Genomic DNA, 22,699 nt, shown 5'->3' on the forward strand with positions numbered 1-22,699 from the left:
TCTAGAGTCGACTGGCTGTGAGGGCAATGCCGGGGATGTTCCCAGCTCCAGGCAGGCAGCATCAATCTTGCCCTGCAGACAACGTGCGCAGCTATTGGTGGTCAACAATAAGCAACCGTCGCTTCGAAGCCGAAAGCGCCTGCCGTATGCCTGATGTGGATCGGTCCTTATTCCGCGCCTCGCCTTCAACTACTTTACTTTGCCTCGGACCACTTGCTATGTTACACAGGCCTTCCATTGACCCGGTAGCTGTCGGCTTCCGGCCATTTGCCCATCCCAAGATACAGCAGTTGGCGCGCCAAGTAAGTCCTGGAAGTTATGCTTCTTAGAGACCCCCAAAGAATCTCTCCACTTGCGCAGATCGACCCCTTCAGAACAAATATATTACACACACAAAGGCTGCCCATGGGTATATGCTAGAAAGACCATTCAACACAGGAGCAGTCATCCCCATGACGTAGTAAGCATCAACGCCAGACCTGCAACCTGTGCATTTCACAGAGACCAAACTACTATACAGTGGGGAGGTAGGCACAAGACATCGTCGCTCATGGGCTTCATATGCCTCCACGCATGCTAAGATAAGGTACTCCTCCTCCCACCTCACTGCCCACGCCACCCGCCGTGACCGTGCCACTTGTCCCGCAACGGCAGGTCCATGTCCTGTACCGGACACATTTATTCTTTCGTTGGGGGAAGCCATCAGAGGGCACTGCCCACAGCGACTTAGATACATTTTCTGTGGGATGCGCATGGTGCATGGGCAGGACCGCCACATTGTCTTGATTGGGTGAATGGCGTGGGCCGCCACAAGTGACAATGCCGTCTTGGCCAATGTGATTTCGGATTTCACCAGACAACAACAACAATGTCGCAAGTCGCTGTACTCGACTCCGGAGCTGAGATCGGCAGGCGATAGTGAGGCGGCTCCTTGGTGCCGGCGGGGCTGGAGCCGTTGCAAAGTCAATGTGAAGTGCAGATGTAAGTTCGTGGATGCCGAAATGCTATGACTATCGCTGCGGTCGCCGGTCTTCTGTCCTGAATGCGAGCTGGCGTTCGCTACGATATGTGCGTCATGATTGCCCCATTGCCAAATTCCGACGGACAGGGTTTACTAGGGTCGTCGAGCTACATACAACCATGCTTGTTTATTTGAAGCTACGCGCTTGTTCAGAGGCTGAGGCCTGACATGGACCTGCTCGCTACAGCCCAAGGAAATTCGAACGCCATCCATATCGATTTCGTCCCGGCCGGCAGACGCAGACCAGCTCGTTATCGTTTAGTACAAGTCCTTCCTTCCAACCTTTCATTCGTTGTCGTTGTTCAATACCTCGTGGAACCATTTCAAACACCATGACCATTCACCCTCTAGTAAGATCCCCCTCGATCCAGTGCGTCAGGCAACACTGGTATGGAACATTCGGAAACACCGCTCCCAGTGCTCCGCCTTCGTCCCGTCCGTGCCCTCCCTCTTCACTCCGTACTCGGCAATGAAACACTCAAAGGGCTGTGAGCTCGCTTGCACCGATGGCGCCTCCACGTCAACCTCCCCATCGCCAAGCACATGTTTCCCAGCGGCTTCCAGCTCCTCCATCTTCTCCTGCAAGTCCCCCCACAGCACGAACAGCTTCTCCTTCAGCCGCGCCAGAGCCTGCGGGTCCTTGGACAGGTCGCACGCCTCCTCGCGCAGCAGGTATTCTGCGTCCGCGCCATTGACGATGAGACGCAACTGCCTGCGCTCCCGCGGCCACAGCGCCGCTTTAGTGGTTTTGCTGCTTGCACGCGGTGAAGGATCCTCGACAAGCAGCGCGAAGCGCCACTCCCACCGCACCTCGCTCTGTGTGTCATCGCCGCTGTCGTCCACGTCCATGGCGTCGCTGCCATCCTCGTCCGCCGATTCGTTGATCCCGGACTGGCTCTCCATGTCTGACAGTTCGGCGTACTGGCTTCGTCGCACACGGACGGAGAATGCCTCGAGGCTTGCTGGGAAGTAGCCCACTACCCGCACGCGGCTCTTGTACCGGCAGTTCTGGAATGGTGTGGTCCACGTGTTTCCCTCTGGCGTTTTGCGCTGGAGGAGGGATGGGTCGAGGATGGCGTCGATGCGGATGAGTGAGGCAGGAGAGGCGTTGGTGCGGACGTGGGCGTTTGGTGCTAGGGATGGCACAACGCTCTTGGCTTCAGTTGAGGTGGTGGCGCTGGCGGCGGCCTTTGCAGCGGCTCGGGCACGGAGCTTCTCTTTCTTCTTGCGGTTCTTCCTGGTGCGGCTGTCCTGCGGGTCTTGCTCACCAGGCTGCGGTTCTGGCTCTCCGATACCCGCTTCTGCTTTGCGTTTCTCGTTCGCTGTCTTCAATTCGGCCGGGTCGGCGTTCCGTATGAAGCGCAGCCCGCTACGCTTGCAGTATTCCTCGTAGGCCTGTTTGCGCCGCAGGAGGTCTTTCAGCTCTTCATTGTTGCTGGCGTCACGAGGCCGGAGCCGTGATACCAGTATGCGGTCTGGGTGTAGATTGTCTCCATGTATCACACCTTCTAGCTTTGCGCCTTGGGTGTCCATCTTAAGGTGCACATTACGGAGTGTTACAAAGTCACCAGGCGTGATGTTCTTCAGGGCAAAACTACGGTGTGGCTCCCAGAGCACAACGGTCATGGTCTGCTTGCCCCATGGCCCTGGCCAGTTTTGGTTTGTCTTGGAAGCATAGCCAAATTGATCGCCATAGTCATGGATGGTGTCCGAGTTATGAGGGTCGTGAACATAGTCGTATAGATCTGAATTCAGAGTGTAGTCGGTCACGTATAGTTCAAGGAGCCGATCTGTATCGTAGGAACGTCGAACTTCGGCGGTTAGATCGACATAGACACGATTGTGAGATGGGACCTCCAGGGATGAAATAACACGATGCTTCCTCGGTGGCGGTCTGGGGGTGCCGCCGCTTGCTAACATGGTGGCATGGATTTGAAGAGAGGTGGATTTCGGTGGGGCTTGCCAGGTCGAGGGGTCATCGAGAGCAAGGATTGCTTTGGCGTACCTGAGCTCTTCGACTGTCGGCTGAGGGGCTCGTCGGCCTTCGCGCTCAGACCGGTAAATCTTGAGGTTGGAGAAGTCTGCGTCAGCATCACTGAGACTGGCGTGCTCAACGACTGTCCAAGTGCTCGAGTGACTAGATATCGCCATCTTGCCGCGAGATGCATGGTATAAGGTTCCCATGTTGCGGAAAATCACGACGTCGCCCTGGTTTTGGATTTGCGGCGCCCCTGAGGGGGTTTTGAAGAAAAGCTGGAACTGCATGCCAATACCATCCATGTAGTAAGGGTCGTGCAGAGTTAGCTTCATGGTGTAATCGGTGCCTCCAGATTTGGTGCATTCCAAAAAGTCAACGCAAACTCCGATTATATTGCAGGAGTGTCTGTCCCCGACTTTGGGAAGTGGGTAATTCCATGCTGTCGAAAGGTCTTCGAAGCCTTCAGGGACCTTGGGCAGTCCAGTGTATGCCATATCGAGAATAGTGAACTGCGCTCAGGCCGCGCTGAAGCTCACAATCACATTGTCCGTATGCTTTCTGGGAAGACCCAAAGATTCGTCAGTCAAGCTCACTATGAGTCTCACGACGTGACCCAACGGATTTCCTTACCTACACATTGCGTCGTTTGTCACGTCTAACGCGAGGCGAAAAGGCGCGCTAAGGCCTTGGCAGTCGCAGAGTCACGTGCTTCCGCTAGTCCTGCTTTGGTAAGGCCATGTCACGGCCTTGCTGGCTTGGCAAAGAGCGGGCAGGCTCGAACTTCAAGTCGTCCCTCTTCAGCCCAAAACAGACAATCTTCACCTGCGCCTTCCATTCTCTTTACTCTTCTGTTTGCTCCGCACAACTGCCAGTTGTCTGCAGTCCGGTGTGTCTGCCGCATTTTCCCATTAACAGACAACTTCTACCCAGCCCACTGTTACCATTTCCGCCTTTCAAGTCCAACAACAAGCCTTCCACTCCTGATCTGTCGTCATGGCGGAACGCTACATCCCCGAACATCGTCGCACTCAGTTCAAGGCCAAGAACTCATTCAAGCCCGATGAGCTTCGTCGCCGGCGTGAGGAGCAGCAGGTTGAGATTCGTCGTCAGAAGAGAGAGGAAAATCTGTCAAAGCGACGAGGCATCACCCGCGGCGATGGCGAAATTGGTGTAGGCAGTATCGACGACGCTGACAGCGAAGATGAAGGTGGAATGCTCGAAAGCGAGGTTCGTCGTACCCGCGCAGTTTATGTTTCGAATACTGATCATGCGCAGCTCTCTACAGACCTCCCTGAAATGGTGAAAGGCGTTTTCTCCGACCACATTGACTCACAGATCGCTGCCACTACAAAGTTCCGGAAACTTCTTTCCAAGGAGCGTAACCCTCCTATTGAGAAGGTTATTGAGACCGGCGTCGTCAGCCGATTCGTCGAGTTCCTGCGATCCCCCCATACCTTGGTCCAGTTTGAGGCTGCGTGGGCTCTTACCAATATTGCCTCAGGCTCGGCTCAACAGACACAGGTCGTTATCGAGGCCGGTGCGGTCCCTATATTCGTCGAGCTGCTCCGCAGCCACGAGCCCGATGTCCGTGAACAAGCGGTGTGGGCTCTGGGTAACATTGCTGGAGACTCCCCCGCCTGCCGTGACTACGTCTTGAGCCAGGGTGCCCTCAAACCTCTCCTCGAGCTTATTGGCGACGGTCGCAAATTGAGCATGCTGCGCAATGCTACGTGGACCCTGAGCAATTTCTGCCGTGGCAAGACTCCCCAGCCAGACTGGCAACAGGTAGGAATGCTTCCCTTGAAAGGTGGCTCTGATGCTTACGAGTTTGAGATCCACCCCGCTCTCCCGGTCCTCGCCAAGCTCGTCTACATGCTGGATGACGAGGTCCTAATTGACGCCTGCTGGGCCATTTCTTACCTGTCCGATGGGTCCAATGACAAGATCCAGGCCGTCATCGAAGCCGGCATCCCGCGCCGCCTCGTCGAGCTCCTCATGCACGCCTCCACTTCCGTCCAGACCCCCGCCCTGCGATCGGTCGGCAACATCGTCACCGGTGATGATGTCCAGACTCAAGTCATCATCAACTGCGGAGCTCTGCCGGCTCTCCTGTCACTTCTTGGGTCTCAGAAGGATGGCATCCGCAAGGAAGCTTGCTGGACCATCTCCAATGTTACCGCTGGCAATTCGACTCAGATCCAATCTGTGGTTGATGCTAACATTATTCCTCCTCTGATTCAGCTCCTGTCGAATGGTGACTTCAAGACCCGCAAAGAAGCGTGTTGGGCTATCTCCAACGCCACCTCGGGCGGTCTTCAGAAACCAGAGCAAATCCGTTACTTGGTTGCTCAAGGCTGCATCAAACCATTGTGTGACCTGCTTGGCTGTCCCGATAACAAGATTATCCAGGTTGCCTTGGATGGTCTTGAGAACATTTTGAAGGTCGGCGAGATGGACAAGGAAGCTGCTGGTGCCAACACTGCCGAATCTCAGGTCAACCGTTATGCTCTGTTCATCGAAGAGGCTGGCGGCATGGAGAAGATTCACGACTGCCAGAACAACGCCAATGAGGAGATTTATATGAAAGCTTACAACATCATCGAGCGCTACTTCTCGGATGAGGAGGATGCTGGTGCTGATATTGAGGAGCTTGCTCCTCAGGCTAATGCTCAAGGATACACCCTCAGCAACCAGCAACCTCAAGGTCAATTCAATTTTGCCGCCAATAGCAACGACTCGATGGACATGTGAGCACTTCAGCGATCCACTCGCCAACCGAGTCTTTAACAAGGACACTCGCGTCGCGCTCTGCCAAATATTTATGCGCACCATGTCGAGGACGAGCTGCCCCAATTCGCGGGCCTTGCCTCCCTGATACCCCTACGAACCCCTATTCACACCACTCACGCCTTCCACGACCTACGACACCAAAGATTCACAATCATGTACGACCCCCGGTACCAGTTTTGCACGCCCCTCGCGCCACTACCCAGACCCGCCCTTGCATCTTCGATTGCTTTCAGGCTTGTTTTATGGGTATTTTGAGCATTCCTATTGCAGAGATAGAAGGACAGCTATTGATATCTGCTCGGACTGTTCAGCAGTGGAGTGGTGTAGGCTAGTTGGCATGTCTATGGACTTCAGCGGCAACGGTGGAGAGCGGAATCTGCTTGAAGTCTCAAGACGCTCTTAGCGTGGAAAGAGATTCACATAACGAGATACCTCCCAAAGAAGATACTTAAGAATGATTCTTTGTTCGATTGACATGTTATTTCGTGCTCACCAGCATCGAACTCGGACGATCCGCAGCTCCGCGATCCTGGATCGTAAGCTGTGGTCTCGAACAATGGTCTCTAGGCTTGCAAGGGTACGTCGTCGGCCGCCGGTCGAGCCTAGCTGCTCACGGGACTGCTGACAAGGTCGCTGCTGATTGCAGCGCCCAGTCTTTCTCGGTAGTGGAAGACCGAATAATCAGCTCGTGTCCCCTCGTGTTGGAGGAACCCGCGGGTCTGACGTCTGTCCTTTGATGATGTCGGAGTGGGGAAATTATATTCACTGCCTGCCTACCCTGGCCTGCTGCTGCCCAGAGTACCCCGCAATGCGTCTAGACTCCCCCGATACGTCAACACAACGGGGCCGGCAATTTGCAACACAACGCGTGGATGCAGTCCCTGCCGTCAGAGTGGCTGACACTACTCGGTACGAGTTCTGGTGAGGGGCATCCCCGGAAGCTTGGAGGGTGACATTCTTGGGAACCGCAGTGGCTTTGCCGTGGAGAGGGGGGGTGGTGGTGGAGGAGGAGGGAGGGGGAACTATATGTAAGCTATGAAGTGCTGCTTATTGTGGGAAATCTTCGCTATTGTTCGTGTACTATTGCTTGCTACTACTACTACTGCCCCTACGTTCTGTCTCGGATAGTAACAGTATTACTTGTCTACGGATACGCCTGAAAGCTTTGCTCCATATCGACGTGGCTGCACCACCACATATCCTCTCCGTGGATAGCTGATTCACTTGCCTGGCTCGCATCAGCCTCAGCCATATACCGCGAATCCGGAAGGGGTTATCCAGCACTGAAACGTTGTTAAAGGCATACAAGAAACATTTGTTCAAAGATGGGTGACACAATGAAAGCCGTCAACTACCAGGGCGCGTTCAAGGTCAAGGTCGAGGACGTGCCGAAGCCGAAGATCGAACACCCGGACGACATCATCGTCAAGGTGACCACGGCCGGTGAGTGCTTCGCTTGCCCTACGAGTAGTAGGTCTCCGCTAACTTCGCTTCACAGCAATCTGCGGCTCCGACCTACACATGGTATGCGCCCCAAATGGCCCCCTCTCTCAGCTTTAGTAGAGTCTGCCCCCTGACCAAGCACAGTACGAAGGCCGCACCGGAGCCCAGGCAGGCATTACTTTCGGCCATGAGAACATGGGCGTGATCGAAGAGGTTGGTGAGGGCGTGACGCTGCTCAAAAAGGGTGACCGTGTCGTGATGTGAGCTTCTCGAACTTTGCCTGATGGGCCCATCATTGGAAGCTGACTTGAAATGTTTTAGGCCCTTCAACGTCGCCGATGGCCGGTGCCGCAACTGCGAAGAAGGTCCGTTCCCCTCGATCACTCCCTCGACTTCTACCACCTCCACGTCCTTGTTTTACTCCGAGAACTTAAGGTATGTATGTACTAACATGGGCACCCCGCCACAGGCAAGACCGCCTTCTGCACAGGCGTGAACCCAGGCTTCGCGGGCGGCGCGTACGGCTACGTAGCCATGGGCCCCTACCGCGGCGGCCAGGCGCAATACATCCGCATCCCCTACGCGGACTTCAACGCGCTCAAACTCCCTCCCGGCACGGAGAACGAAAAGGACTTTATCCTGCTGGCCGACATCTTCCCGACGGGCTGGCACGGCGTCACGCTCAGTGGGTTCAAGCCGGGCGAGAGCGTGGCGGTCTTTGGCGGCGGGCCCGTCGGACTCATGGCCGCGTACTCGGCGCAGCTGCGGGGCGCGAGTAAGGTGTTTGTGGTGGACCGCGTGCCGGAGAGGTTGCAGGCGGGCGAGAAGATTGGGTGTATCCCCATTGATTTCAGTAAGGTGGACGTGGTGGAGACGATCAAGGAGAAGAATGGGGGCATGGTGGATCGGAGTGTTGATGCGGTGGGATACCAGGCTGTGGCGGGTGGAGGGGACAAGGAGGTGCCGAATGTGGTGCTCGAGAATATGATTCAGGTCACTAGGGCGTGTGGCGGGCTGGGTATTCCAGGTCTGTATGTGCCGACGGACCCGGGTGCGCCGGACTCGGCTAGCGGGAAGGGCATGCTGAGTCTGAGCTTTGGAAAGCTGTTTGAGAAGGTGAGTCTACGGCAGGGAGTGGATGTTTCTCAAATGGTTGGCTGACAGTCGGGTTAGGGCCTGAGCCTGGCGACGGGTCAGTGCAATGTCAAGCAGTATAACCGATACCTACGAGACCTGATCATCTCGGGCAAGGCGAAGCCCAGCTTCGTTGTCAGCCACGAGATCGGCATCGACGATGCAGAGGTGGCATACGACAAGTTCGACAAGCGAGTGGAGGGGTACACGAAAGTCTTGATCCATCCGAATGGCCCGTTGTAAGGTCGAGGTCGAAGTGGCAAGGCGGCAAGGCGGCAAGGCGGCATGAGTGCTGGTTGGAAGCTTCCTGCGGGAAAGAAAGGTACTTACTGAGTATGATTAGGCAGAGATGGAAAAGTCCAATGAGAAGGTTCCCCAGTCACTACCCCTCCTTCCACTGCTGCAGGTTTTCGTTCTCGCACATAACGATGTCTTGGGCATACCCGGTGGCGTGAAGCCGAGCAAGCAGTCGGAGTCTTGGCCGCTATAAGTTGAGGTAAATTCTTTGTCCGACCAAGCGACGCGAGGGTTGCTATCCACTGGCATGCGATAGACAGGGCTCACATAGTCAGGTTTGTGTCATTCCAATGGGCGGGGCCATTCTCGCTCATGGAGCTCTGGTCCTCTTCCTCAGACTTGACCTGAATAGCTTGTGCCGAGCTGCTGCACTACAGGTGTTCAGCTCGGTCACGTCGGTCGGATGCCATCGATGTCCGCGTGGTCGTCGCGTTGGCACCGTATCACGGCTTCTTCGCACCCTGGTTGCGATGTCGCAGCCGTTGGTGTAGCTAGATGCCAAGAGTCGAAGTCGAGGTCCTGCAGCCGTCAAGCGAAGCATGCTCCACGTTCAGGCTCTAGCACGACACACCCACTCGGCGTGAGGACCGTCTTCAAGGGTCGTATGAGCCATGTTTTGCCCACTCATGGGTGGCAAAGGTTCGCCCATATCAGATGATCTGATAAATATTTTACCGCCAAGTGATAAGATCAAAGTCAATATCTGATGGCTGCTGCGTGTTTTTGCGGCTCGATGGACGGCGTTTGCTTCCGCACCTTCTCCACCGCGACCATGTCTCGCTAAAGGGGACCTCATTGAGACGAAGCCAAGGTGCCCATTATCCTTGTATACAGGTTCGTGCTCAGACCACGGACTAGCGGCACTGCAATGCAAGACACAGGGCGCTGGGAAAGGCGATTCCACCTGGCCAACATGGCATATAAGAACGTCTTCCTGTGATGGGAAAAGATGAACCAACTTGTTTCGTTATCATCCAAAGCATTTCGGTCATCATGAAGGCATCCACTTGCATCAGTACTTTGCTGGCTTCCGTGCCTCTTGCCCTTGCCGCCTTCCGGGAAGGGTGCCCAGAGGCCTCGTGGGACTCGGATGTCGACTTCTGGGAGACCAAATTTGAGTCTTCCGAGAGCAACCCTTTCGCTGCCGAGTACAACAACACCTTTGTCAAGATTCGTAACAGACAGCGCAGACACATCCTGCTGCACTGCACCAACGAGCCTCCTCCAGAGTCTGTGACAAACGGCTCTCTCGTGGTCAAAGTGCCTGTCGATAGCGTTGAAGCCCTTGATGGCTTCTCACAGCATCTCATTGAGGTAAGTCGAGTGACATGATATTGCAACTCACCTAATGTATCTTTCCGCAGATGCTCGGCATGTCCCACACCATCGCACGCGTTGGACCGTATGACACGGTCACGTCGTCTTGCGTCAGGGGCCGCATGCGAGAGAACGTGACCTATGATGAGGAGAACTGGGACAAAGCACCCGAGGCTAATGTCACCTTACACGGCGATGTCAGTCAACGCTCGGACGCTTCTCGGATCCTCATCATCAACAACGGGCAGTATGCGCCGTTGAAGCAGCTGGGCTACCTAAAGCTTGTCAGTATGCTCTATGGTCTTGAGGAAGAAGCCAACAGCATCTACAACGCTATTGCCTCCAGTTATCGCTGTGCTGCCTCCAATATCAACAGTTTGATAGTGTCAGAAGACTATCCACAGGGCGCCTTCTTGTCGGCCGTGGAACAGGATGGGTCTGACTTTGCAGCCTACCAGAATGAGTGGTGGAAGGTTATTGCTTCAGATGCTGGAGTACGACTTGTCAACCTCACGTCAGACCTGGAGAGCCTCTCGGATGAAGGCACTTTCGGCATTCCAGCAAGTGATGGCCAGAGCACTTTCGCGAGAGAATCTTGGGCCATCATTGATACCACGCAGCACAATCTGGGCGGGCTACATGACCAGGCGGATCGTTTGGACCTGGCAGCATGGAAGACTGCTACCAATGTTGCCAACAACGCTTATGCTGTCCGTCAGGAGCACGTGTACCTCACCGATAAGCAGACTAATCGCAACCGTCGCCACAACTTCCCCGACCGTGGCCCAGCCCGCCCTGACCTGGTCCTCCGTGACGTGATCTCCTTTATCATGCCATCGTTCGATTCAGCATACGAGACATCATTCCTACGACCAGCAACCAATCCAGAAGACCACGCTCCTCAGCGCCGTATCTCAGATAACTGCGCCGTCACGGAGAATGCAGTCAACCATCTCAACATCACTGAGTGCGAGTTGCCCGCAGGAACGGGCGGGTACCATGCTTCTGGCACGGTCGCAGACGCTTATGGCCACGACAGCTCCGAGGTCCAGTCCCTTGCTGTTGGTGGTGGGAGTGCAGGTCTTTCCGCCGGACAGAAGGCGGGCATCAGCATTGGCGCCATCGGTGGTGGGCTGCTGCTTGCTGGAGCTGCTGCTTGGTGGTTCGTGCGCAGGAAGCGCGCTGCCAAACAAGCTGGCCCTGCAAGGTTCAATGGACCTATGTCGATCAACGACGCCGAGAAGGGTCCGGCTGCTGCCGCAAAGAGCCTCAGCGATACGAGCAGCAATTGAGGAATACATCAGGGAGCCAGCTCGATGCAGAGACCGTGCAAGAAGGCCTTTACGTCGGCCATTTGACAGGTCCAGAACGGTCTGAGCCGGGCAACAACTAGCCACATTGAGGAGCTGCGGTGTTGAAAGTGCTTCGCATAACAGGGTGAGGATAGTAGATTCATGTACGCCATATCGTCCACGCTTTGATAGGGTATGAGTAACGGTTGCACGAAAGAACCTGGTACAATCCATTGAATGCATCATTCCGATCGGCTTTCCCGTGCTCTAGAGCCTGCTTCATTGCGCCCAAAATCCCCTACAGATTCATCATGAGAATCATGCGACTGTGGACACCACCCTCTACCGTCGGGATTCTCTTCGACCTTGGGCCTCTTTTTGAGTCAGTCCTGGGACAATTACATCGATGCCCTCCGACATCGCCCTTGGGAGCAGTCTGGACACACTCTAACCATATAGTTCGTGACCTTGCATGACCAGGAGTTAGTCATGGCCAATAACAGCCTGAGGTTCTGAAGGGCGAAGATGGGTTCACGGCTTCTTAGATCCGATTATCAGCGTTGAAGTGGTCGGACGCCCTGTTCAACCCGGCCACTTGCCTGCTCGGCGGACTTGGCAGTTTGATTAGATTAGATGAAATCTCTGCTGGCCGACATAGATCCCTACCAAACCACTTGGCCATCCTCCACTCAAGCCACTCATAGCCCGCGGTTCACAACGTAGTTTCATCAATCAGGTAAGACTTGGTTGTTATGGCACTACCGCACCGCTTGACTTTGCTAGGACGGCAAAGTCAGCGCTAGCTCTGCCGCGACGCGATGATGGGAAAATCGCTCGGTGGACAGACGATGAGACCCCGTCGTCGTCCTGAGGAGAAATGAAAGCATTTACGAAGAGCATTCATCTGAAAAGCCTCTGCCAGAAGTCAGTACAGGTCACATAGCCTTCCGTCTGGGTCTCACTTTCTCACCATCACTATGGCCTCCCACCAAAACACCGGGGTCAATGAGCTGCACTCATCAGAGGTAGGGCACACGATCACGCCAGCCAGCGATGTTGAGGCATCTAGCGCCATAGAGAAGATCGCATCGGTCAACCAAATGAACACAGAAGCCGACGACGATGCGTCAAAGCCTCCTGAAACGTCGAGGCCGGACGCATCTGCTCAAGCAGGTGTCCAAAAGGTTCAAGCCATCACCCTGAGCTGGACCAGGGTCTCGCTCGCGGCCTTACTATGCCTGTAAGCCAAAGGTCATGACACATGCACAATTACACGCACGTACTGACAGCTGAGTACAGTATCTGGATGCTCTTCCTCGTCAATGGGTTCAGAGGCGCCATCATGGCGAGTCTGCTACCATACGTGACGAGTGACTGGCAGTTGCATTCCTTGTTGAATGTAGTGGGAATTGTCTCCAGTTCAATGACCGCCGCCGTCTACATCCCCATGGCCAAGGTCCTCGACGTCTGGGGTCGAGCTGAGGGTTTCCTGCTCATGATGTCGTTCTCCGTCGTTGGCCTGGCCATCGCGGCGGGCTCACAGAATTTGCCTACTTTCTGCGCCGCGCAGGTACGTGTCAGCACCACAATTGACTATGGACAATATACTGATGACCTTGCAGGTCTTCTATTCGATCGGAAATTCGGGCGTTACCTATGTGATCTGTGTGCTTGCTGCAGACGTGACGAACCTTAAGAATCGAGGCCTGGCTTTCGCTTTCACGTCATCGCCTTACATGATTACGGCCTTTGCAGGTTCAAAAGCGGCTGAAGGCTTCCTGCTGAATGTCAACTGGCGCTGGGGCTTTGGCGCTTTCGCTATAATACTGCCTGTGGTGGGAGTCGCGCTCTTTGGCGTGCTCAGACGCGCCCAGACCAAGGCGCTGAAGAATGGTCTCCTCGTTAAAGAGAAAAATGGTCGGACTATCTTGGAGACTGTCAGGTGGGCTATCATTCAGCTCGACGGTAAGTGTAGTCCCCAAGGCGGCTGTACGGAGCTAAATCAGTTTAGTGCTGGGTGTCTTGCTATTCTCATGCGGCCTGACAACCTTCCTGCTCCCTTTCACCCTGGCGACATCCGCACCCAATGGCTGGCGGACCGACTACATTATCGCCATGGTGGTCGTTGGTTTTGTACTGCTCGCCATCTTCACGTTACAGCAGATCTACATTGCCCCAGTGCCATTCCTCAATGGTCGATTTCTGCTTGATCGCACTGTCGTCGGCGCGTGTCTGATCAACTTCACATATCAAATCAGTTATTACTGCTGGAATCGGTACTTTACATCGTTTTTGCAGGTTGTCTACAACCTCCCCGTCGCAGAAGCTGGCTACATCAACTCGACCTTCCAGGTCGTGTCCGGTGTGTTGGCGTTCATCATCGGCTATGCCATCAGACGCACAGGCCGATTCAAGTGGGTGTTCTATGTCGCTGTGCCCATCTATGTCTTTGCCCTCGGCCTCATGATCCACTTCCGGGTCCCCAACGGCAACATCGGATACATCATCATGTGCGAGATCTTCATCTCGATCGGCGGTTCCATCTTCATCCTCTGCTGCCAGCTCGCCGTCCTCGCCGCAGTTGATCATCAACACATCGCAGCCTCGCTGGCCGTACTGTTCGTCTCCGGCACCATTGGCGGTGCCGTTGGCTCGACCGTCTCAGGAGCCATTTGGACCAATACATTTCCCAACGCCCTGGCGCGCAACCTCCCCGAAAGCGCGCTACCCAACATTGCGGTGATATACGGCGATATCACGACGCAGCTGTCGTACGCAGTGGGCAGTCCAGAGCGTTATGCGATTCAGGAATCCTACGGCTATGCGCAGGTACGGATGCTGGCTGCGGGCACTGGAATCATGTCGTTGTCGTTTATCTGGATGTTCATGATCAGGAATTACAACGTTGCGAAGATGACACAGACCAGGGGTGTAGTATTCTAAAGGGGATCCACGAATACTCTGCCTGCGACAGGAGTGGGCATGTCCACTTGCTGGCTAGTATCGTCGAGCAATAGCCCACTTCCAACCTGGTCAGTGGAATCACCTTGGCCAAGGAGTCGTGTACGAGCGGAGCAAGGCATGTCAGTAAATTGAGGCTGCTGATTGGCTCAGGAGCTGAGGCTGGTAGGCAGCCTTGTCACACGGGCGACTTTGCCGTTGCTTCCTTCGACGTAGCACTATATCGACTCTGATTCCCCCTATTCATGCTCACTGACACTCGCACTTCGCAGCTCCACAAATTCGACACGCTTACATATTGCATGTCTCATCAGCATGGATCCTGAGGGAACTTGCCTCAATGACAGAGATGAAGCTTCCCGTGAACACCAACCCCACGTTTGAAGCACTTCGGTCCTATAAGCAAAAATGGAAAGCTAACGGCGAGATGCGGGCTAGAATCGATCCTTAGCAATGCTGCGTAATCAGTCGTCAACTCAGGGATGCGCATCAATACGACAATACTATTCCAGGAGATGGGCTAGAATGATTCAGGCACATACTTCGAACGAGCTGACGACACCTAGGAGCATCAGACTATAGACTCTGGACCCTTAATCGTGGTGTCGGGCGGTTGATTGCCAGATGAAGTAATGACTCAACGAGCACTGCTCACGAGCGACATCAACCCACCTACCTTGCAATATCTAGCAGGGTGCAGAGGCGGGCTCGAGTGCGAATGTCCGATTTTGCGCCGCTTGCTGTAGCGCAATGCGCAAAGTGGTATCGCGTCTGCCTGGTCGACAGCAAGTGTCCAGAGATTGATCATAGACGCCAAAGCGGGACGGTTGAACCTTCAGCGTCGACCCTCTTTTGGAGGATGCGGCTGGGGACAAAGCGGAGCCGGATTCGCACTGCTGGTCCGCCAGGCGAGTTACGCTTCCAGTAGCGACGCAAGACGCAGCCAAGAAGGTTGACGGGTGGTGGTCTAGGGTTGGTGGGATATTTAGTCGATGGTGTTGCGCACGATGGAAGGAGTGGTTGACGTGCGAAAAGATCGCTTTCGACGGCGTCAAGCAGCTGTCACGAGGCTCATAGCTCTTAAAGCCCTCTGGTCAATCGCTTCACAACGTGCTCAGCTCAGCGTCGCTCAACGACCTCGCTATCGAGTACAGACGACACCCTAGCGGGCAGGGCCGGGTCCAATCGCGGCGGATATCCGTGCGGCGTGCCCCAAGCCGCGGGCCTGGGCGGTGAGCCCTCGACTTCTCCAACCAGCCGGTCGAGACCCCCAAGAACATCCCACCCACTACACCCACATTCGCGGCTAGGCTATTGTTTCTCAGAAGCTCAAGCTGGCTGCTGGAAGCGCTGGTACTAAAGGTCCTGGAGGTCCAGAGCACAGCGACACTCCTCTACTTCACTGCTGTCGACACAGCGACGGCGACCTCCACGGCCACCCCTCCGATCGACCGCCTATCTACCATGCGTGGATAAGGGTATCGATTAGCTAAGGCCTCGGCTCTCCAGTTAAGCTTCTGCGATTTTCTCGCCCCCAACAGACGACTGCGCAGGCTTGAGGCTCAACATGTCGCCTCAGTCATCACCACTCACATCATCCCGACAGAGCCGCCAGTCAACCCAATCAGCGGTGCAGACTCTACCGGAGGCAGTGCCGTTTCTTCACGACACCTCCTTCTCCAGCAGTCCCGATCTGAGTCCTTCTGATTCAGATCTCGAAAATGGGGCGATTCATCATGCGCACGAAGATGAGTACCTGTTGAATGGCCATTCGCCGCGGCCCTCAACGACATGGCGATTCCCCAACCTCAAACAGATATACATCAGCACCCGCAGACTATCCAGTGGCGCGCTTGAGAAGCCACCACGACGGCGACCTACTCTCCTCAGGAGAGTGCTGCGTCTGGTAGCCCTGTTGCTCATGCTCCTGTAAGTCGCTAGTGCCCAAGTCTCGGCGTCATCATGCTAATCCCAGCAGGGGTTTCCTCAACCTCATCACTGCCATCGTTGGCCTCACGATCAGTTTCTTCCCTGAAGAAGTGTCCTTTCCGCATTACAGCATGTCTGAACACCTGCCCGATGGCACGACCTCGTGGCCGACCGACACCACGGCCGACATCCAGCCCATCGCCTGCGTCAGTCACAACGATTACTGGCGGAAAGAGCCTTTGTTCTCGGCCCTTTCAGTGGGCTGCTCCGGCGTCGAGGCGGATGTCTGGTTATACAACGACGATCTGTTCGTGGGCCACACTGTCGCGTCCTTGTCCACGAACCGCACTCTTCGGTCATTATACATCAACCCCCTCCTTGAGATATTAGACAAGCAAAACCCCACAACGGAATTCCACCCCTCCCTGGACAAGCCCCGCAACGGCGTCTACGACACCGCTCCGCGACAGACTCTCATCCTCCTCATCGACTTCAAGACCGATGGCGAAGCACTATGGCCACATGTGGAGGCACAACTCGAACCCCTTCGCACGAAGAAGTACCTGTCCTACTTCAACGGCACCGACGTCATTGACGGGCCCATCACGGTGGTCGTGACCGGCAACGCGCCCTGGAACCGCGTCGTGGCCAACCCCTCTTACCGCGACATGTTCTTCGACGCCCCACTCGACCTCATGGCCAATATCGTCGACGACGAGGCCAACGACTCCTCCTCATCTTCTACCTCATCCACCATCCAAGACCTCTCCTCCTACCCCGACGACAACAACAACGACGACGACGACAAAGCCAACCCCAATCCCGTCGCCACCCAAGGCCAAGGCCGCTCCGGCGCCGCCCCCCTCAACCCAGCCATCTACACGCGCGCCAACTCGTACTACGCCTCCGTCTCCTTCAAGCGCGCCGTCCTCGGCTTCCCCATCCCCATCCAGTACCCCTGGCGCTCCACGCTGACCGACAAGCAACTCTCGCTGATCCGCGCCCAGATCCGGGGCGCCCACCAGCAGGGGCTGAAGGTGCGGTACTGGTCCGTGCCCGCGTGGCCGAAGGGGTTGCAGGAGTATTTGTGGCGCGTGCTGGTGCGGGAGGGGGCGGATTATTTGAATGTGGATGATTTGAAGGCCGCGAAAGAGGGGAATTGGGCGAGGGATTGGGAGAAGGGGGTCGGCGGGTGGAGGTGGACGGGGTGGTTTTTGGACAAGCATCGAAATCATTGAGTGATGGGATGTTTACGATGTTACGCATGAGCGATGGCGTTTTTGCGGGTAAAGAGTCCACGAAGGCCATTTTCTAGAGATTGAAAGAAATTGGATTTGTGTCCCTTGGAAAGATCTAGAGAGACTTCGCAGCATAAATGCTGGCGCTGTGTGGATGTCAGGCAACGGTCTGATCAAGTTATACCCCAATCGGCTGAAGACACAGGTCCCAGAGCCAGCACAGGAAGGCGCGTACTTTTTCTACTTCTTCCCAAGGTCAGATCGGCTGAATTCTGTCGAGACGTCGGCTCTTCTATAATTGGAGAGGGTCTGCAGAAGCCTTCTTTTCGGCGCGTCTAATAGAGAAAAACACCAGCTTTCATATAAGAGTTATTCTAGATCGGTTTCTCAGGTCGAACTTCCACTCTTGCTCTGCCGGTCCATTAGGAGTGCGTCTGCGCCCGAGTGATCCAATCCCAATACGACGGTATGTTTGTCCTCTGACGATTTCCAGGACGAGGAATGTTTCGCCTCCAAGCTCATATCCTTTTGTGAGCCTTTTCTGCAAGAGCATACAAGGCCATCTTTGTGGCGGCCGGTATCCTTCCCTGTCCCATTGAACCGCGCATCTCCACGGTAAAGGGTCCCTGACGGGGTCTACTTCCTCCTCATCAAGATTGAAGTAAGGGGGATTGCACCCAATAACTTCAGTCGCTTCAGAGAGATGTATTTGCTGTAGTGATCCATCAACCACCAATGAGCTTGATTGTACACGTGACAGATACGGTGCTCCTTCCCATGACACCTGATGTTCGATAACGTCAATGCAAGACTCTAGTGGGTCAGTGCCTTCATTACCTCCATACCAAAAATCAGAGCTGACAGCTTGATCACAAACGAATGGTGACCATGATGGAAGGTTATGATCTAGTAGATCATTTGGTAAGCGTTCAGATCGGTTGGTTAGCCTCACCCAGGACAGGTCCTCACGTAGCGAGCTTTGCCATAGGCCTAAGACTGGTATGTCCTGCATGATGCGTTCGTAGTAGGTGATCAGCCCCAGCATGGCCGCAAGCCGGTCTCCTGGGAACGTGAGCCGGCGCCTGGAATAATTTTCCATCCACCTCGACCAGATACGGTTTTGCTTCTCAGAGAGACTCGTTTTGAGTACTGGAGGATCCCCGTACGTCTTGTCACTTTTATAGTTGATGCCTGATTCCCAACAAGTGCCGAACTCACAGCTCCACATCAGTTCCGAGTTCATCACGCCGACGGTCCGAGAGGAGAGGATATTTTCCTGAAGAGTCCAGCCCCTTTCATCCAGTGCTGTGCCACACCTCTGCTCGGGAACAATGTGAATATAGGTGCATCTGCCATTCCTGTGATCTGCAGACCTCAAGAACGCCCGTGCATTGAAAGTTCTCTCAGACAGCGGGGAGCTATCCTGTACAAACACACCACCTGACGAGGACCTGGAGTCATTTGCAGTCACCGACAGTATACTTCCATGATATATATCGGCCATCTTGGATGATTCCATCGCCCAATCATCCGGATCATCTTGAATGATACACAACGCATCGATCCAGATGTATCGTAGACCTATGTCCTTCGTTATCAAAGCTGCGTCTGAAAATGTCTTTGGTAGCTCGGAACGTGGGATTTCATGCTGGTAGGCTGCCACCATTGCTTTCGTCGTTTTGAGAGTTGTCGGAGCTCCCCAGCAGTAGCTCAATGCTACATATTCGATCTTTTCTGAGTTCATGCTTGCAGTCGACACCAACTTGAAGGCACCGGAATTATCCACACCCAAATCGACCAGTCTCCTTGGCGCTTCACAAGGCCATTTCGGTCCGCACTGAGGATGACTACTCGTGCAAATGCGTAGCCAGTCTCGTATCCTCGACACTTTCGTTTCATGGCTAGTGGGAAAGTTGTTCCACGCCGTTGGCAACAGAGATGGTGCTGTACCAGTAATCATCAGCCAATCTTATCGCAATGTCACAAGTTGTAGCTCTAACCTTGGGATTCGCGTGCAGCGATGTGGAAGCGCCAGATGTAGGTGAATTTGTTCGGGAGAGCAATTCCAGCTTCTATAAATTTGTAGCATACCCCGGATTCCAGATTCGGGTCGTCAATGAGATTCAGTGATAGTGGGTATTGCTCTGCAGCAGCTTCTGTTATCTGCTTAAATCTCTCCGCCGCTTCCTTCACAGTGTCGTCAAATTTACCCAACAAGATCTTGCATATTGCACATTTAGTGCTTGAGGGTCGCAAAAGCCCCAATGTTGACCAATGCTCAAGTTGAGCCGCGGCAGGATTCTTGTTCGTCAATCTGGTACAATAAGCGCATAGGGTCGCCTTTTCGGGTTGCATGCTGTGATCGTCCACTTCGTCGACTGTCTGGTCATGCGGTCTCGACACCACTCGCTTCACAAGATCATACGGTAGGGTGAATTACTGGAAACCAATTTTCGACCAACACCGGCGTCAATGAGATTGTGAGAGTTACGACGATGACAGAGACCAGCGCCGGTTTAAAAGGGATTGTCTGAAAGAGCGGCGGAGCACCAGCATCGCCTGATGCGGGGGACTCGAGCCTCAACGAGGGCCCATTGGCCGCATTTTGCGACCATCCTTGTCAACCAAAGGTACCGAACCAAAATCCCAGACCCGTGACAGACGCATCTGCGGAATTTTGTGGAAAGCAGTTGGGTTGAAGAGGAACACCAGAATCGCGCCTGCCTAGATAACGCCAAGCCCTCAACGTCGGTGCACTTTCCTCACAATAATGCGAGTGACATCTTGGTGGGTAGAAAGCACATTGTACGTCGCCTCGAACCTTCCCAGCTCCCATGGTCAGCAGTCGTCAAATGTATTTAGCTTTCAGGCAACCATTGCCTCGCTGGCACCACGCGTAACAGACGGACCGAACCCAAATAAACACATTGCGCGATTGCGGGCCGAGCACGCCTCGGCCTACTCCGTTGGAGACGGGCCCCGTACCCTGCAACTTATCTGCAATCAGGGTGACCGCCGTCACTCTTGCTACATCCCGGCTTTCCTGTACTTTGGCTATTTCAAAACTCGCCTCGTTACCTTTCTTTCAGTCACGGGGGCAATTGCTAACGGAAGTATGTGTGTTGACTAGCTGACGGCAGACGCTCTTAGATGAGCCACACTGAAACGGCTCTTGCTATCTGCACTTGAGCAAGATGCCATCGCAGAGGTTGAACGTGGGTGTCGTGGGCGGAGGTTTGGGAGGGTTGGCAGCTGCTATTGCCATTGCAAGAAGCGGCGCGGATGTGACAGTCCTGGAAGCCGCTACCAAGCTCGGCGAGATTGGCGCCGGTATACATGTACGTGGCCTTGAAGCCTGCAGGAGCATTGTTTGACCACAAGTAGATGTTTCCTAATGCCTCGCGCTTTCTGCTGCGTTGGGGCGTAACCAAGCTCATTGGCGACAACCTGGTTGAGCACGAAGAGGCGAACACGTGGAGTGGGGGACCGGGGCTCAACTTGATCTCCAAGATTGATGCGAAGAAGGTCTCAAGGGCCAGTGGTTTCCCATGGTCGGCATTGCCTTCCACCTCATCAAGGGCATAGCATCCTGACATCGACAGGTATATTGTCCGCCGGGATCATCTTCATGCTGGACTGGAAGCCTCTGCTCGCCTTCATGGCGTCAAGATCATAACCAATGCTCGCATTGCCTCCTTCGACACGGCAAGTCACGCACCGCTCGTTACGGTCACGACAGGTGCCGGAACCTCACACAGTTTTGATCTAGTAATTGGGGCTGACGGCATCAAATCTGCAATCCGTGGTCAGATGTTTCCCGATGTCGGGCCTGTTCCATACGCACCAGCTGTGGCATATCGACACACCATGAAGATCAGCACCATCTATCGCGAAGTGCCGGAGGCGAGGCATATCATCCGTAACAACTTCCACATGTGGTGTGGCCCACACGGATACCTTGTTACCTATCCACTCAGTGGAGGCACCGAAATGAACATTACCATCTGCTTCTACACGAAAGACGGCTGGCCGACGACGATCGTTGAAGATGCGGACCTCTCCGAGCTCAATGAACAGCTCAAAGACTACCCTGAAGTTGTACAGAAGATATGGGCGCTCGCGCCGGGCTCGAACCGCTGGCCGCTGTTGCATATCCGAAAGATGGATAGTTGGTCGAACAAGGAGAAAAACGTGGTGCTACTTGGCGACGCTTGCCATGCGATGAACCCAGCACTCGCTCAAGGAGCTGCCACCGCCATCGAGGATGCCGCATTCCTCGGACAAGCACTTGCGGAAGTTCAACAGGGGTCCATTTCAATAGCTGAGGCGATCACAATCTATGAAGAACGTCGGATACCCAAAGCCTGGGTCAAGCAGCAGCTTGCCTTCATAGCTGCAGATCTGGAGATGGGCGGGCCGGGACCTTCCTATGATAAAGACATTCCGGAGGAGCAGATCCGGGCACTGCGAGATCGCAACTCGAAACCCGAGATCGATGCTTCAGCAGTCAGTGTCAAATCTCAAGCAGAACTTCCGATGAGGTATCGAAGTTGGCATCACGCATTCTTCGTGGAAAACAACAAACGCAATTTCTACTACGATGCTGAAGCCGATGCCGACGATGCAGTGTGTCAGCATTTGCTCAACAAGAGCCAGATCATCAACGATACACGGAAAGCGACCGACTTGCTGGAGAGAAAATTCTGGGCTCCGCTGTTCGAAAATGAATTGGCCCGGGAAGCAGGTGCCAGCGTAAGTGCGGATTAGTGTAAAGCTTCGACAGTGCTTGTTACTCATTCGTCCATGTTGATGAGTCGTAGATTTATGGGCGGCGGTGTCAGTCTCGGTGCATGGTCGGAGAAATGTTTCGCCGCATTGCTGTAACACCCGCATCACGTCGCGAGGCTCACCCGTCCCTGGTATTCCACCACGTGTTGACACCTCAAGGTCAACCCATACGCCTTTGGAGAATGCTGAAACAAGCTCAATGATCATCACGCAATCAGATCCATGTCCTACTGCCGCATGGACGCTGCAGTAACGACCTGCCGCAGACAATGTGTAGGCGCGGATACTCGATCCGAGAGATGTCATCCCCATTGCCGGGCACACCCTCCATGATCTCATTGGCATGATGCCACTTCGTGATCCCGCCTGCAGCTTTCTGCGGCTCCCGAGGACTGGAGTCAGTCATCAGCCCATTCACGCAATCATGGTGCTGAGATCACGAACATGGCAACGCTGATTCGTAAGGTGGTACTGCCGGAAATCTGTCCCGGCTAAGCGAGGGCCTTCACGC

At 54.6% G+C, this 22,699-nt stretch overlaps 8 protein-coding genes across 8 annotated transcripts; 6 read left to right on the top strand and 2 right to left on the bottom strand.

Moving 5' to 3' along the window:
• Positions 1 to 1,396: 1,396 nt before the first annotated feature.
• On the bottom strand, positions 1,397 to 3,493 carry HMPREF1541_09731 (uncharacterized protein; the record flags this gene model as incomplete). Its single annotated transcript, XM_008714404.1, has 1 exon — positions 1,397 to 3,493. One exon carries the CDS (start codon positions 3,491 to 3,493, stop codon positions 1,397 to 1,399), a length of 2,097 nt encoding a protein of 698 aa, XP_008712626.1.
• A 499-nt stretch (positions 3,494 to 3,992) lies between these two features.
• Positions 3,993 to 5,750, top strand: HMPREF1541_09732 (uncharacterized protein; the record flags this gene model as incomplete). Its single annotated transcript, XM_008714405.1, has 3 exons — positions 3,993 to 4,226; positions 4,275 to 4,784; positions 4,833 to 5,750. 3 exons carry the CDS (start codon positions 3,993 to 3,995, stop codon positions 5,748 to 5,750), a joined length of 1,662 nt encoding a protein of 553 aa, XP_008712627.1.
• Positions 5,751 to 7,114: 1,364 nt separating this feature from the next.
• HMPREF1541_09733 (uncharacterized protein) lies at positions 7,115 to 8,609 on the top strand (the record flags this gene model as incomplete). Its single annotated transcript, XM_008714406.1, has 6 exons — positions 7,115 to 7,232; positions 7,288 to 7,313; positions 7,377 to 7,492; positions 7,554 to 7,597; positions 7,702 to 8,348; positions 8,406 to 8,609. 6 exons carry the CDS (start codon positions 7,115 to 7,117, stop codon positions 8,607 to 8,609), a joined length of 1,155 nt encoding a protein of 384 aa, XP_008712628.1.
• A 1,047-nt stretch (positions 8,610 to 9,656) lies between these two features.
• On the top strand, positions 9,657 to 11,272 carry HMPREF1541_09734 (uncharacterized protein; the record flags this gene model as incomplete). The annotated part of the gene is made up of 2 exons (XM_008714407.1): positions 9,657 to 9,977; positions 10,028 to 11,272. The coding sequence occupies 2 exons, from the start codon at positions 9,657 to 9,659 to the stop codon at positions 11,270 to 11,272; spliced, it is 1,566 nt and encodes a 521-aa protein (XP_008712629.1).
• A 977-nt stretch (positions 11,273 to 12,249) lies between these two features.
• HMPREF1541_09735 (uncharacterized protein) lies at positions 12,250 to 14,215 on the top strand (the record flags this gene model as incomplete). Its single annotated transcript, XM_008714408.1, has 4 exons — positions 12,250 to 12,512; positions 12,572 to 12,842; positions 12,895 to 13,237; positions 13,284 to 14,215. 4 exons carry the CDS (start codon positions 12,250 to 12,252, stop codon positions 14,213 to 14,215), a joined length of 1,809 nt encoding a protein of 602 aa, XP_008712630.1.
• Positions 14,216 to 15,800: 1,585 nt separating this feature from the next.
• HMPREF1541_09736 (uncharacterized protein) lies at positions 15,801 to 17,400 on the top strand (the record flags this gene model as incomplete). The annotated part of the gene is made up of 2 exons (XM_008714409.1): positions 15,801 to 16,162; positions 16,212 to 17,400. The coding sequence occupies 2 exons, from the start codon at positions 15,801 to 15,803 to the stop codon at positions 17,398 to 17,400; spliced, it is 1,551 nt and encodes a 516-aa protein (XP_008712631.1).
• A 1,740-nt stretch (positions 17,401 to 19,140) lies between these two features.
• HMPREF1541_09737 (uncharacterized protein) lies at positions 19,141 to 19,299 on the bottom strand (the record flags this gene model as incomplete). The annotated part of the gene is made up of 1 exon (XM_008714410.1): positions 19,141 to 19,299. The coding sequence occupies one exon, from the start codon at positions 19,297 to 19,299 to the stop codon at positions 19,141 to 19,143; it is 159 nt and encodes a 52-aa protein (XP_008712632.1).
• Positions 19,300 to 20,594: 1,295 nt separating this feature from the next.
• HMPREF1541_09738 (uncharacterized protein) lies at positions 20,595 to 22,167 on the top strand (the record flags this gene model as incomplete). The annotated part of the gene is made up of 3 exons (XM_008714411.1): positions 20,595 to 20,738; positions 20,785 to 20,951; positions 21,003 to 22,167. 3 exons carry the CDS (start codon positions 20,595 to 20,597, stop codon positions 22,165 to 22,167), a joined length of 1,476 nt encoding a protein of 491 aa, XP_008712633.1.
• Between the last annotated feature and the right edge of the window lie 532 nt (positions 22,168 to 22,699).

Source organism: Cyphellophora europaea (genome assembly GCF_000365145.1).
Source record: "Cyphellophora europaea CBS 101466 unplaced genomic scaffold supercont1.11, whole genome shotgun sequence".
In the NCBI taxonomy this organism is placed as follows: domain Eukaryota; kingdom Fungi; phylum Ascomycota; class Eurotiomycetes; order Chaetothyriales; family Cyphellophoraceae; genus Cyphellophora; species Cyphellophora europaea.